The sequence below is a fragment of the Odontesthes bonariensis genome, chromosome 3, assembly GCF_027942865.1.
Source record: "Odontesthes bonariensis isolate fOdoBon6 chromosome 3, fOdoBon6.hap1, whole genome shotgun sequence".
Lineage (NCBI taxonomy): Eukaryota > Metazoa > Chordata > Actinopteri > Atheriniformes > Atherinopsidae > Odontesthes > Odontesthes bonariensis.
The window spans coordinates 40,806,795-40,821,734 of NC_134508.1; the positions used below are offsets into that span (position 1 = coordinate 40,806,795).

Genomic DNA, 14,940 nt, shown 5'->3' on the forward strand with positions numbered 1-14,940 from the left:
CATACAGCTTCATGTAAAAAGAGGCGAACTATCCCTTGAATGGTATGCACCAATCGCTCTGGACCCGCCTATTCACAGTTTCTGGCCAATCAGAGAAAAACAGCGTGGCGAGCACAGGTGGACATTAAAACCACAATTTACATATAAAGTCATCAGTGGACAATCAGTGGTCTTCCAGTCTGACAACTTTTTAAGATAATATCAGTTTTCATTACCTTTGTTGGTATGTTACCGTTTCCAAGGAGACATTCCACGGGTGTCATGCTGCCTTTATGTACTGCAGGAATTACCACAATTAGCCGGAAATTAGTGACTGTAAAATCAATTTTGTCTGTTTGCCAAAATTTAACTTATGAGCTGATTTTTTCTGTTGCATTAATATGCACCCAATGAAATTTGTTGTTTGTTTGTTTATTTGTTTTTGTTTGCTTTGTTCTTTTCTTTATATGTAGGGGTCGTCTGGGGTGGGGCGGGTGGTTGCCTTCGGGTTGCCAAGTGGCTCCCCAAATACGCTGCGGGACCTGGTGAACATCGAGCCCTCCTGCTCTGTGGCGGGTCCCAGGAAACAGGGGTGCCTATTGCAGCCATCATGTGGCTGCCCTCTCCAGGGGAGCCTCTCTCCCCCGGTCTTCTAGATCCCCATACCCCTCTGCCTTCTGGCTCCTGTACACAGCACACATTCACACACGTAGGGTTTTGAGAGCGGGTGTGTTCTGTGGGGTGCAGCGGATGGGTCCACGTAGGTGGTCCCCTTTGCTGCACTCTGCAGTCCCCCACCCTTGTTTTAATTACACCTTAGACATCACTACTCATGAGACACACACACACACACATTAGGTTTTGGGGGGTGATAGCACTGAGTGGTATCTGGTGGGCAGGGCTGTTTGGGTATGAAGGCTGCCCGGAGGGCCACGCTCCCAGTTCCACAAGGTTGCCTGCCCCTCAATTTTAAATGCTCACTATTAGGAAATATCAAAGAGCCAGAAGGGCGAGGGGAGGGGTCTTCCCGCACCCCTGTTGCCTGGTTGCTGCCTGGGGCGGGAGGGAGTTGTCCTGCTGGTGGCTGGGGAGCTGCTGGCCCCCGGATGTGCCTGCTGCGCCACACCCCAGCGGAGTTGGGGGATGGATGCATGTGCTGTGCGAGTGTGTGTGGATGTGTGTTTATTTGTTTTTGTATTTTTTCTTTATTATTATCAATTTTTTTGGGGGGGTGGATTGTGGCCCTATACACTGATATTTAAGCATGGTTATTATGTGGGACCATCTATGTGTATTGTATGTTCATGTACGCACGCACACACACAGGCGCACACACACACACACACACACACACACACACACACACACACACACATTCATTGGCCCAGTAGCATGCTCGCTAAGCAGTTGTTGTGTTGTCCTGTGGTTTAAGGTCATCTATATCCACAGTTGTATTATATGAGATTGCTGCTGCTTCAGCTTTTTTGTTTGTTTGTTTGTGTGTTTGTTCTCTGCTTGTCTGCTTACAGGTGCTCCTGGTGCCTTTAAGGCTGGATTCCCCACAAAAGCCGTGGATTGTCTTCAGTTTTGTTTTTACAGGTGTAGCAGCTGGTTGTCTGATTTTTCATTGTTTTCTATGTTTGTCTCTTCATGTTTCTGTTCCTTTTTTTCCCTTCTTCGCTCTCTCTCTCTGTGTCCCCCGGTCTGGTTCGGCAGTTTCACGTTAAGTATTGTAACAAAAATAAATAAATAAAAAGAAGGAGTTGATGGGCATCAAGGGGAGCTTTACATTCATAAAGCTTCCCTTGGCATAGCAAATATATTTGGCATAAACGGTATTCAGATTACAATTCTGCTGCCATAATGCTGGAGAGGACAAGGGGTTAAAAAAAAAAATGCACCCAATGACAATATCAGAAAAAAACAGTAACCAACTCTTTTCAATACAAATTCCATATGATTTGATTGTACATAGTTAAATATTCCTTCATCCATTCAACGGGAATATGTAAAGACGGAGATACAGATCACTTTTTTGGAAATTGTAAGGTTGGGTTGTATCCTTGGTGGATTACAGCACTTCAAATGTAGCTACAGCTTATTCACAAATAAAACCCTAATTTAAAAAATGTAAATAAAAGCAAAATGCAAATATTTTCAGATCTCTTAAACAAGTATTTAATTCACAGTCGGGCATAGAAAACATTCAAATGTTTAAAGTGAGACATTTTACTATTTCATGAAAAATATCAGCTAATTTTGAACTAATGGCAGCAACATGTCTCACAAAAGTTGAGATCTGGACTGCTGGCAGGTCAGTCCAACATCTGGACTCTTCTAAGAAGCCTGACTGTTGTGATGGATAGATAGATGATTACAATTAATTGAATTCCAATTCCGATTCTAGAATGCGCCGCTGAGGGTGGCAGCTTGTTGGAGTAGCTCTGTACCTCACATTGAGATTTTTTCTTTTTTCTAAATTTCATTCCTGTTTTTTCTTGGAAGAAATTGCATTTTTTGGACAACTGTTCCTTCCTGCCTTGGATGCTGTGCAGCTGGATTGATTTTTCCCAATACTTTTGTATATTTTGCTCTTTTGTTATGATGCATAACCATAGCAACAGGGTGGTTTACAACAGGGAGCAGCTGATTAACATTGGAAAAGCAGAAATAATTCGACAACTGAAGCCAGAAATCCCACTGGAATTGAAAAGGAGGTGTCGTGGATGCAGAGCAGGAGCAAAGAGGAGAGAAAGAAAGAAGAAGTTCAAACCATCTCTGCCATCCGTCATCATGGGCAATGTAAGATCGTTAGCTAACAAGTTGGATGAACTTCTAGCCTTGACAAGGACTCAGCAAGAATATCGGGAATGTAGCATTATGTGTTTTACTGAGACATGGCTGCAGGATCATATCCCCGACTCCAGCGTCTCTCTGTCGGGCTTCCTGACTGTACGAGCAGATCGAGATTTAAAGAGTAGCAGGAAAAGGAAAGGGGGTGGATTGGCAGTGCTTGTCAACAACAGATGGTGTCACCCAGGACATGTTACTGTGAAGAGTCGTCTCTGCAGTCCTGACATTGAACTATTGGCAGTAAATTTTCGTCCATATTATTTGCCAAGAGAGTTCACCAGTGTTGTTTTGGTGACTGTTTACATTCCACCCTCAGCTGTTGCCGACACTGCATGTGATGTCATCAGTTCCGTTGTTGCTAAGATACAGACACAACACCCCAATTCTTTTGTGGCAATATCTGGTGATTTTAATCATGCCTCACTCTCTGCTACACTGCCAACTTTTCAACAGTTTGTCAGCTGCTCTACCAGAGAAAACAAGACATTGGATTTGTTTTACACAAATGTCAAGGATTCATACATTTCCAAATCAAGACCTCCCCTGGGTAAATCAGATCACAACCTTGTTTTTCTCTGTTCAGCATATAAACCCCTTGTCCAGAGACTACCTGTCACAAAAAGGACTGTTAGAAAGTGGTCACATGAAGCTGAAGAAGCCTTACAGGGTTGTTTTGATGCAACTGATTGGATTTCTCTTTGTAAGCCACATGGAGAGGACATTAATGCCATGACTGAGTGTGTGACTGACTATATAAACTTCTGTGTGGACAACACCATCCCCACCAGAACAGTGAGATGCTTCCCTAATAACAAACCCTGGATCACCAGTGAGCTAAAGGAACTATTGAACAAGAAAAAAAGAGCCTTTAGGGAGCGAGACAGGGAGTTACTGAGGAGTATACAGAAGCAGCTCAATGTCAAGATCAGAGAGAGCAAGGAGGTGTATAGAAAGAAGCTTGAGAGTAAACTGCAGAGGAACAATATCAGAGATGTGTGGTCAGGAATGAAGAAGATCACAGGCCTCAAACAGAGGGAGGATCGGATGGATGGAAGTCTGGACAGAGCAAATGAGCTGAACACATTCTTCAACAGGTTCAGTTCAGGAACAAGCTCACCATCCTCCCCTCCTGTTCCCAGCCAAAGAGACATCCCACCCTCCTCTGACCCACAGCTTTCCTGTAACATCTCCACCTCCACCTCAGTCATGGATTCTTCTGCTTCCACTAGTTTGTCTTCAACCCAATCAGGAGATGCTGCTGTCCCCTTTGCCTCCCCCTCCCACTTTTCTGTTTCTAGAAGTCAGGTGAAGAGGCAGTTGGAGAGACTGAACCGGAACAAGGCTGCAGGTCCAGATGGTGTCAGCCCCCAAGTCCTGAAGGCCTGTGCAGAGCAGCTCCGTGGGATCTGCAACACCTTTTCAACCTTAGCTTGACCCAAGAGAAGGTACCACTGTTGTGGAAGACATCCTGTCTGGTTCCGGTACCAAAGAAAACTCACCCTTCAGACATCAATGACTACAGACCTGTTGCCCTGACATCCCACATCATGAAGGTCCTGGAGAGACTCCTGTTGACCCACCTGTGTAAGCAAACCAGCACATATCAGGACCCCCTGCAGTTTGCTTATCGTCATGGAGTTGGAGTTGAAGACGCTATCATACACCTGCTTCAACAAACCCACTGTCATCTGGACAAAGCAGGCAGCACTGTGAGGATCATGTTCTTTGATTTCTCCAGTGCATTTAACACAATCCAGCCTGATCTGCTTCGTCTGAAACTCCAGAAGACTCAGGTGGAGGCCTCAACAATCACCTGGATTAATGACTACCTGACAAACAGACCACAGTTTGTCAGACTGATGAATTGTGTGTCTAACCAGGTGATCAGCAGCACAGGAGCACCACAGGGGACTGTACTCTCACCATTCCTTTTCACTCTGTACACTTCAGACTTCCAGTACAAGTCAGACTCCTGTCATCTACAGAAATATTCAGATGACTCTGCAGTTGTCGGGTGTATCAGAGATGGACAAGAAGCTGAGTACAGAGAGCTGGTGGACCGCTTTGTGGCATGGTGTGGGAACAATCATTCTCATCTTGAATGTTAACAAAACAAAGGAGATGATTGTAGATTTCAGGAGAAACAGGGTCAGATCAAACCCCGTTTCCATCATGGGAGAAGAAGTGGAGGTGGTTGAGGAATATAAATACCTTGGTGTTCATGTGGACAACAGACTGGACTGGAGACACAACAGTGAAGCCATCTACAAGAAAGGACAGAGCAGACTGTACTTCTTGAGGAAGCTAAGGTCCTTCAAGGTTTGCAACAAGATGTTGCAGATCTTCTACAAGTCTGTTGTTGAGAGCGTCATTTCCTCTTGCGTCATCTGTTGGGGCAGCAGCATCAGAACCAGGGACCTAAAAAGACTCAACAACCTGATAAAGAAAGCTGGTTCTGTTCTGGGGACGACTGTGGAACCTCTGGAGACAATAATGCAAAGAAGGGTTTTGCATAAAATCAAGAGAATTATGGACAACCCTGAACATCCTCTCCATGAGACTGTTATCAGAAAACAGAGTCTCTTCAGTCAAAGGCTTCTTCAGTTTGGATGCAAAACGGACCGCTACAGGAGATCTTTCCTGCCCACAGCCATCAGCATCTATAATAACTCCTTGATTTAATTGAGTTATATCAACATTTAATTTCCCTCTGGGATAAATAAAGTATTTTTTAATTGAATTGAATTGAATTGAATTGGCTTGAATTGGACTTTATTGTCTAAGTGCCTTGAGATGACATTTGTTGTATTTGGCGCTATATAAATAAAAATGAATTGAATTGAATAGTGATAGATAGCAGTATGTGGTTTAACATTGCCTTGAAGAAATGTGCAACGCCTTCCCTGAAAAAGACTGGATGACAGCATATGTTGCACTAAAACCTGTATATACCTTTCAGTATTATTATATAAAGGTGGACGCAGTGTCCATCATGGTCAAAATCATTTCAAACTTGAATTTATCTGACCACAGAACAGTTTTCCACTTTGCTTCACTCCTTTTTAAATGAGATTTGGCTCAGAAAAGACAGTGGACACTGGATCATGTTCAAATATGGCCTCTGCTCTGCATGATAGCGCTTGAACCTGCATTGGTGGATGTTACAGTGAACTGTGTTCACACCATGATTTCTGGAAGCCTTCCTGATCCCGAGGAACATTTAGGATGCTTTAACACTAGGATAGTCTGAGGGAGTCAGTTCGATTGGGCGGGCAATGCCGTAAAATTTCACACCTTCATTTGGTTTGGTTCGCTTTCAAACTGCACTTGCGTGTTAGTTCCTATATGATGGGATGACAGTGATCCTCTATAGTGCGACTTTCTAATAAATTTAAATGTGCTGAAAAGCAAAGACTGTAATTTAATGTTGACTGAAACTTTTAATTAAAAAAAGAAAATACAACTGAAAGGCACACCAAACAACACATTTGGTCATAATAATATTTATATACATAGATACTTATATTAAAATTTCAACATTTAATTATGAAAGCTTTCACTAAAAGTGAAGCCGATAAGGTTCTTATAGCTGTTGAAGTGGAAGCAGGAGTCTCATTACTTCTGTGAGTAATATGAAGTTCAAACTGACAAATAATCTTCAAAGTGATGCAGTTGTGTGACTTAATATCCTTTAAACTTAAATCATTAATTCCATGTTTAAAAACCCAAAAAGAAATCAAAGTATATTCTTTCCGACACTGAATATCAGTGATGAAAGTTCAACACTGCACACTATGAAGTGTATAACAACACTTTCCCTTTCAACAGTTTTCCTCTGTTGTGAGATGATGTTTTATTCTTCTCGTGTAAAAACATTTCAAAGCTTCGACTCCGAAGGCGTGTGCGATGGGGTCAGAGGTCAGGGTTTCCAGTGCAGGTCGCAGACCAGCGCAATGTGGTCGGAGGGATGAGCCACGCTGGGCAGAGCCTCGTAGGTGGTGACCTCCTGGTGGCTGGGCAGCGGAATCACCTGCTCCACCTGCACCAACAGCTACACGTTAGCTTCAGTCACATTGGTAAATCATGAGAGGATGATCGAATGCTGTTTTTATTACATCAATGATAAAAGTTTATTTCTATTCCTGAAAACACACGCTTGCTATCACTAAAATGACTTATTTAGGCACCATAGTGTTACAGTAATTGTGAAGAAGACTCTTCCACAATGTCACCCTGGTATCATATCAGTCATAATCTCTATTAAGGTATAAAAATCTAAACCCAGAATTAACTTTTAAAAGAGTTAAATGGGATTTAGCCATTGAGGAATTTTCCCCCGTGGAAGTTTAAGTGGACTGTCACATAACTCCGATATGGTTGCAGTGGTTTTATTACAGCAGGAGTGATTACAGTTGCAATCCCATAAATCGCTACAGGCCAAGTTATAGTTTCTCAGCTCCTTAGACTTAATGCACGAAGCACCCGCAAAATGTTTAGAGATTATCTAAATGGCTGCACTTCCTATGCAGGATATTAGGTCTCTCTACAGCAATGGAAAATGTCCATTTTTAAACACAGTAATAGTAAAAACCTTCATTATCATTGTGCACACCGACAGTTAAAACTTTTTCCTCCTTTAAAGTTTGATTTATTACAGTTTATCCCAACCTGCATGCTCTCTGGCTGTATAAAGATGTAGTCCAGGCAGCCATGAAATCCTCCCACGTAGTTGGTGTAAGCCGGCTGGCCGCAGGCGCTCAGCAGAGGCGGGAAGGTAGAGACCATTTCCATGCTGCAGGACTCCTCTGGGCCAAAGCTGCTCCAGTCAGCATGCTGCAGGGGAACCCCTGCCTCACAGAGCAGCTGGAACACACCTGAAAACACACGAGATCAACAATTAGCAACAAAGTTAATCATGTTTCTAGTGAACAAACAAGGAAACCTGCAGGTGGAAACTGAATTAAAGTGGTACATATTATCAGAACAAACTAAAATATACACATATTTGGTTGTCTGAAGTCACTACTGACTTAAAACTGACCCCCCCCCTCCTATATCTGAAAAGGTGATATTCAGTGAACCTCTCAGATTTGCAGAGGAAACATGCATCACTCAACAAGGTTATCCACCCTCCTCCATCTGTATCTATGCCTAAATTCAACTCAGATGATGCTTCATTCGCTGTACACAGTAAAAGGGACCACCTCTGGATTTCAGACCAATTTTCAAACATCATAACTGACGACGTGATCATTTCTCACCCCATATATCATGTGTATGGTCTGTCAATAAGATGTCTCTAATTGACAGACATCTTATATATGATGCAAGTTAAATTCACAACATAATAAAACCTAATTAATAACAGCAATATCAATTAAATTATTGATACATGTGCTACGGTCCCGTGTAGAAGTAAAGGTATCAATTGTACCTTTATGATGGAAAATTACTGTTTTTAGGTTTTGGTTTTGCCATTTTCTTCCGCCCCAGCTGCTGTATTTCCATTTTACATCATCAACAGTTTCATCATTAGTTATACAGGTCACTTAACTGAAGAAATAAATTAGCTGAATACATACATTAATACATACATAACATACATTAATAATGTGCTCCAAGGGTTATTAAGTAATACAGATCTCAAAGAGGCAGACCCAAAGGAAGAGAGTGTACGTCCTCAAATGATCTGTCCCTGTGTGTTATCTTGACCAAAGAGCTTCAAAGACATTTCATTATGACCTTAGGAAATTGTGTAAAAGGACATAACACGTCTCTTCTAACCTGCATATTTACTGGAATTAAAATGTATTATTTAAATCAGTGAGCGTCGGCTGCAGTTGATGATGCCTCTGAAGCTGTGAATTTACCCGAGTTTGGGGTGGAGTTGAAGTCGCCACAAAAGACCAGTGGGGCTCCCGCTGCAACTTCGCTGATCACATGAGTCAGGTGCCGCATAGCCACGCCCATCTGTACCAATCGAATATTCCCGCCTTCAAAATATGAATGAAGTTGTTCATGTGTGATGTGAGTAATAAAAGTAAATGTACACAGTGAGATGATTTGTGTTACCTTTAGGGTGCCAGTACAGGTGAGTGTTGGCCACACAGACCTTCCTGCCTGGTTTAATCAGGTCCTCGAGCACCGTGACCTGCAAAGAAGCTCACAGTTGACTAAAACTGAACCAATAATTACTTTATTATGCAACAAACCACAAGACTAAAGCTGTTGCATGTTTTAACACGTCATCCACAAACTGGCAATAAGTGATGAACAGGTGAGCCGCAGTACCTGCAGCGATGTGGACCTCTGCAGGATCTTATCCTGCAGGGCGCTGTTAGCAGAAACTTTCTCCAGCAGCTCAGAGTGAACAGAGTCTGAGGTCAACGCCTCGCTAAGCATGATGTCATGACTGCTAAGCAGCCGAAACTTTGACCTACAACAAAACAAAAAGAAGACTTAACATGTAAAAGTTCAAGAAGCTTCTATTTTAAAAACATTCATGCCACCATAACTTAAGGTGAGAGCTCTGTGTGAAGTGACAGGTCGTCATTGTAGATTAACTTCAGAGGGATGTCCCTTTGTAATATGAAGTTTAATGTTCAGCTTCGACTCTAAAAACAGACTTAGAAATTAAATCTTCACTTTAAAGTATCAGCAGCACTTCACATAAAACTGGGAAGGACAAGTGAGTAACATTAATCTTTTCCAAAAGAATATATAAATGAATAAATAAATACACATAAATAGACACGTGACTAAACAGGTTACACCTAGTTTCACCTCACCAAGTGACAAAAAAAGGCTGTAAAACACCAAAAACGTGTCTGAAATGGTGAAAATCGGTGGGGAAATAGGCTGTACCAACAGATTCAGAGAGAAGTCGAGGTTTTCTTTTTACAAAATTATAAAAAAAAAAAGCCAAAGAAAAGAGAGTCAAATGAATGTCCATTCACAAAGGCGACTGGTATCCAGGCTTACACCTCATCCTGACTGAAAGCGAGCGAGCAAAACAGACGCAATACGATGACGAAATTTCGCGAGGGTGTCCTGATATGCAGCGCGACGATTTTGTCGGGAGTGATTCTACTGGTTCAGAAAGTACTCACTTGAAACATCGAGTTCTCTGGTGATTACCGCCCATGTGGTCTCCCTTCGGTTCAGATCTTTGTGGTACGGGTGTTTGGGGTCATAAACCATTGGGTGCTGTTCCACGGTAAAGATCAGCTTCTCCTCGGCCATTATTACCTGAGTGATGCTGACCTGTTGCTAACTAGCTTGTCAACAGGAAGCAGCGTGTTCATTTCAACCAATAAGAAGTGTTTAGGGGCAGGACCCCGCTGCGAAATGTCGTCCAAATAGAGACAGTGCGGGCGATTTTATAAGGGGTTGGCGTCATCGCTGGACGGAGCGACATCGCTCGTGGCATGTCAGGACAGGCTGATTGAAGAGTATGCATTCTAATCCCTTTTTATTAATCGCTCGCGTTCAGTCAGGATGGGGTGTTAGAAACACAATTTTAATTATACAATATTATGACAAAACCATATATGTGATAAGGTATTTAGCATCTAGCGTAACAAGGCTCCTTTTTGTCATGTTAGCTAGTCAAGACAACCTTAGTGACACGATTGCAGGTTGCCTGTTACTACTCTTTAAGTCAAATTTGTACAGAGAATGACTTTAGGCTAAACGTTTGCTACAAAAATAAGTAAGTAAGTTAAGTTTACTATTGACCGATTCCCTGGTTCCAAAGTCAAATGTTTTCCCAATGTTCCCAATCCAGACTCGGCTCCTACACTCCTACGAGTATAGCTGCCTTATATAACTACTTCTGATTGGCCTGAATTGGCCAGGTTTGGTGGAAATTTGTATATTTGTATGAACGGGAGAAAGGCCAGATGTATGCTGCCACATGCTGTATGGACTGATACACCAAAGGAATGCTTATTAAATCTCATATGGCTGACAAACTGACATCATCTCACTACGCCACAAACATTGTGGCTGCGGTGAAACAATGACACAAAGAAATTAGATAAATGAATCCAGATTGTAACTGGTGGCAGACCTAACCTGCGGTAGAAGGTAGCGAGGCCTTCATGCTGCTTGTCTTTGACTTTGAAAACCCCGTCCAGGCCGAAGGCATCCAGAGCTGGAGTGAGGCTGTCCACGAACACCCCTGAAGAGTCCAGAAAATATGAAGATGGTCAGAGAACCAACTCAGGGTGTACATTTACAAACTGCTGGTACTTCATATGTGAAAAGCTGATGTAGAGACAGCTCTGTAACTAAGCACATGTAAGCAAACTTTCCATCAAGATTACTGAAAATAAAAAGCATACAGTAGATGTTCATATTACATTCCAGCAGGTCATAATGAAGAAAACCTTCATTAATGGACTCCTCATATCAACACCTGAGCTACAGAAAACCCTGCCATTTGGTATGTAGATGTAAGAGAGAAAAGTTTCAAATACACTTTAGAATTTCTGCCTGTGAATGAGTCTTTTGTGCAGTCATTACCTTTGTCAACCTCCTGCAGACAGATGATGTCAGCGTTGTATCCAGCCAGCTCCTTTTTTATCAGGTTCTGCCTGTAGTCCAGCTCCAGGGCGTAGGGGGCACAATACGGGTACAGCACAGTCTTGGATAGGTCTGTCTGGGCATAGATGTCTGCAAGAATATTGTAGGATACCACTCTCATTGCTGGCCACTCTGCCTCTTTCACAGTGTACGCGTGTCGGTTGTCAAATGTGCAGACGCCTGGGCCCGCCTCCACAGCTCTGACAGAGGCGAGCTCTTTGACCAGACCGCTGCGACTTCCATCTCTAGGTGTGCAACTCAGTTTGAGCCTGTAGCCGATGTCCTGATTGGAAGGGACATGGACTCGCTCACGTCCGACCTGCGTCCACCCACTGTCCCGACCTGGAGCTTCCTCGGCAGCTTCAGGACTGAAAAAGAGAGGGAGCAATAAAGATTGAAGTGCTAAGTGGCCTGTGACTACTTCATAACAATTAATCTGAGTGTTCAACATCTTTACAGTGTCAATAGTCTTAGTAGATGTACAGACCTGCTTTCTGAATAGTGGAAATACTTCCAAAATTGAGTACTTTGTATCTTCTGATAGGTTGGATAAGGTCACATGCAACATTCGACAACCAATAACTGAACTACTCTGACTTATCTCTTTGAAAAACTGTCACTATGAGAGCGTAAATAGAGGCTAACATACATGCTAATACCATACAAACGACTTGTATTCATATTACATTAGTACAACTTTAATGCCAATTCACTCCTTCCAGCTTTCAAATTTCAATAATTTCATGGTTTTCTTAGCTATAAACTCAATTTCTTTGGGTCTTGGACTGTTGGTCATGGGAAACAAAACATGTAAAAACACATTGGGTGGTGAGGGTTTTCTTTTTTTCCAGGTTTCACACATCATGCAAACTACATTTGATGTTTCATGCTTTTAGTTGCTTTTTTATGCTTGCATTGCACTGTAAACAAATCTATATCACATACTGAGTGTTAATAACTCATGCTGTCAGTGTAATAACCTTGTGCTTGATGCGTTTTCTTTGAACCACGTGAACTCGCAGTCCTGGAGGTTCCCAAACTCCACCTCCAGTTTGGGGCAGACTGGAAACCCGGCCATCAGGGACACCGGGAGTTCAGCGGTGGTGAAAGTGGGAGCGTTCCTCTGAACTGTGTATTGAACGTCCCCCACCTGCAGCACAGCTCCGTCCTGCCACGCCTCTGAGTTTGGCACGGTGTCGGGCACCTCGTCCCCGCCGACGAAGAGCTTCACCACGGCGGACTCTGCAGCTTCACAAGGCTGCTGACTACGGTTCTTCTTTGACTTTTTGGCCTTTCCTTGGTTTTTGGCGATGGAGTTGGAGATCCGGGCCAGAACCTTCCCCAGTGCCTCGTCCTGGTCCCGCAGCATATTTTTGTGGCTGCCGTCCAGAGAGAAGGATATGGTGAGCTTGGGCTGTCCGGGAAGGCACCTCACGACGGCCGCATCCATGCTGCTGAGGAGCCGACAGGCTCTACTAAGACCTCTCGATGAGGGATAGAGGAGGCAGCGAGGTAACAGTGCGAGAGCAGCACAAAGGTGACTAAACATGAATTCCCCGGTGGTAAGAAGAGGAACTAAAACGGCAAAGTAAACGGTTACCGACAGGTAGAATCACGTGACCTGGCGGGACTGCCCTACACTGGTCCTACAGTTGCACCGGTTAGCTAGATGCTAATACTACAGTTGCTAACCGCTAAACATTAAAACCCGTTAACTGGCGAATATGCAGCATCATCCAGCGGTTTGGTTAAAGAACAAACATCGAACGCGACTCGAAAGTAAAGCTGCAGATTTAAGTAGATTTACTAAACATTTATAAGATCGTTGTGAGTACTTTCCTCGAGTGAGCAGAGCTTCTTCTTCTGTATTTAATTCAGCGATGATTGAATCGTCCTACAGGCATGTAGCACCCCCCACTGGACATATTTAGATTTACACCTGACTCAGAGATGGAGATGGAATCCCAAAGGATCAATATCACATAATTTATTCTTCTTGACAAGGTCATTTTAAGCTTTTCAGCACACGTCATGCAAATGTTATATCCAAAAATGAGAATACCTTTAAAATGTTTAAAATTGTACTTTAAATTTTCAGCCTTAAACTATTATTTGCATTATAAATATACAGTAGAGCAGAGGTCTTCAACAGGGGGTCCGCGACCCCCAGGGGGTCCGTGGAGGTACTGCAGGGGGGTCGCGAAATCTTTTGATTTAAAAATAAAACAAAAAAACACCGGTCTTCAACGTTTTACAGGCCAGGGACCCCCAAACTGATGGAGAGTTGGAGCAGGGACCCCCTACTATTTATATGGCATACAATTGTGTTTTATATTTAACGGGGCCTAGTGCCGTGTATAAACATAGGTCCTCTGTTATTGTACATTCAATACTAAGCTATTCAAATAATACACAGGTTAATATATTCATGTTTTTATTTTAAACATCTGCAAGGTACAGGGTGGCCGTGCCACTGCCTTTTATAAACATCTTGCATACAACTCTGAGCTATTCAAATACTCCAGGGGGTTAACCCCCTGGAGTCTAAGGCCTTTTCAGAGACTTTGAGGCAGTTGTCACCACCTTGACATTTTCAAGTATTTCAACTAACTGTAAACATCTATGCAAAAGTGACACATATGGTTGTATTCGGAAAAGCCTAACAAAAAACAATATGAGAGTGAAGTGAATGTAATACAAACAAGTTTTATTTAAATTGAGGGGAAACACAACTGCACAAAAAAACAAGTTTTAGAGGTCTTCAAACAGTGCAAGAAAACACACTATAAATGTATCTAGCCAAGACTTTTGAAGGTTGAACCTTGTAAAGAAAAGTATTGTCTCTGAGAGTTGAATACATACACATGCTGGCTGAATGGGGCGTGTTCTCACCTGTGAATAGCCACTCAATCACCTGGTACTTTACATGTGAATAGTGACAGGTGTGGCCTAGGAGGCTGCTGCAGTCTGAGACTACAGAAAATCCAAAGATTTCTGTTCACTCTCTTTAAAAAGGGCCACCTATATAATTTATTTTAATATATATATATATTTGAAAACTAGAAGTTTCAAGGTTTTTAATGGTGTCACGTATATGTTTCAATGACAAAAACTCACAGAGTTACAGATGTGTTTTTGGAGATGTGTAAAAAAATCCCGCCGGCAGGATTTAGACTCCAGAGTATTTGCATGTAGATGGGACAATGAATCCTCAAACCATCTGTGGATGGCACATGTTTGAACACAATTTGTGAGAAAAAAAAAAAAAAAAAAAAAAAAAAAAAAAAATTTAATGTTTTTTTTTTTTTTTTTTTTAAATCAAAAGATTTCGCGACCCCCCTGCAGTACCTCCACGGACCCCCTGGGGGTCGCGGACCCCCTGTTGAAGACCTCTGGTCTAGAGAGAAATATTGTAACATTAAAATATTTTTCCCCCCCCAAAAAATCACCCATGTGATGATAATTGTTTATTAGTCTATATCTGACATAATTCATCACACTTCTAAATGCTGCTAATGCAAC

The 14,940-nt window shown here is 42.5% G+C and overlaps 1 protein-coding gene across 1 annotated transcript; it reads right to left on the reverse strand.

Annotated features, from left to right (window-relative positions):
* Window positions 1-6,258: 6,258 nt before the first annotated feature.
* pde12 (phosphodiesterase 12) lies at window positions 6,259-13,314 on the reverse strand. Its single transcript, XM_075461821.1, has 8 exons — window positions 12,399-13,314; window positions 11,359-11,786; window positions 10,909-11,014; window positions 9,124-9,268; window positions 8,905-8,983; window positions 8,703-8,825; window positions 7,501-7,706; window positions 6,259-6,871 (listed from the first exon to the last, which is right to left on the reverse strand). The coding sequence occupies exons 1-8, from the start codon at window positions 12,965-12,967 to the stop codon at window positions 6,752-6,754; spliced, it is 1,776 nt and encodes a 591-aa protein (XP_075317936.1). The 5' UTR covers window positions 12,968-13,314; the 3' UTR covers window positions 6,259-6,751.
* Between the last annotated feature and the right edge of the window lie 1,626 nt (window positions 13,315-14,940).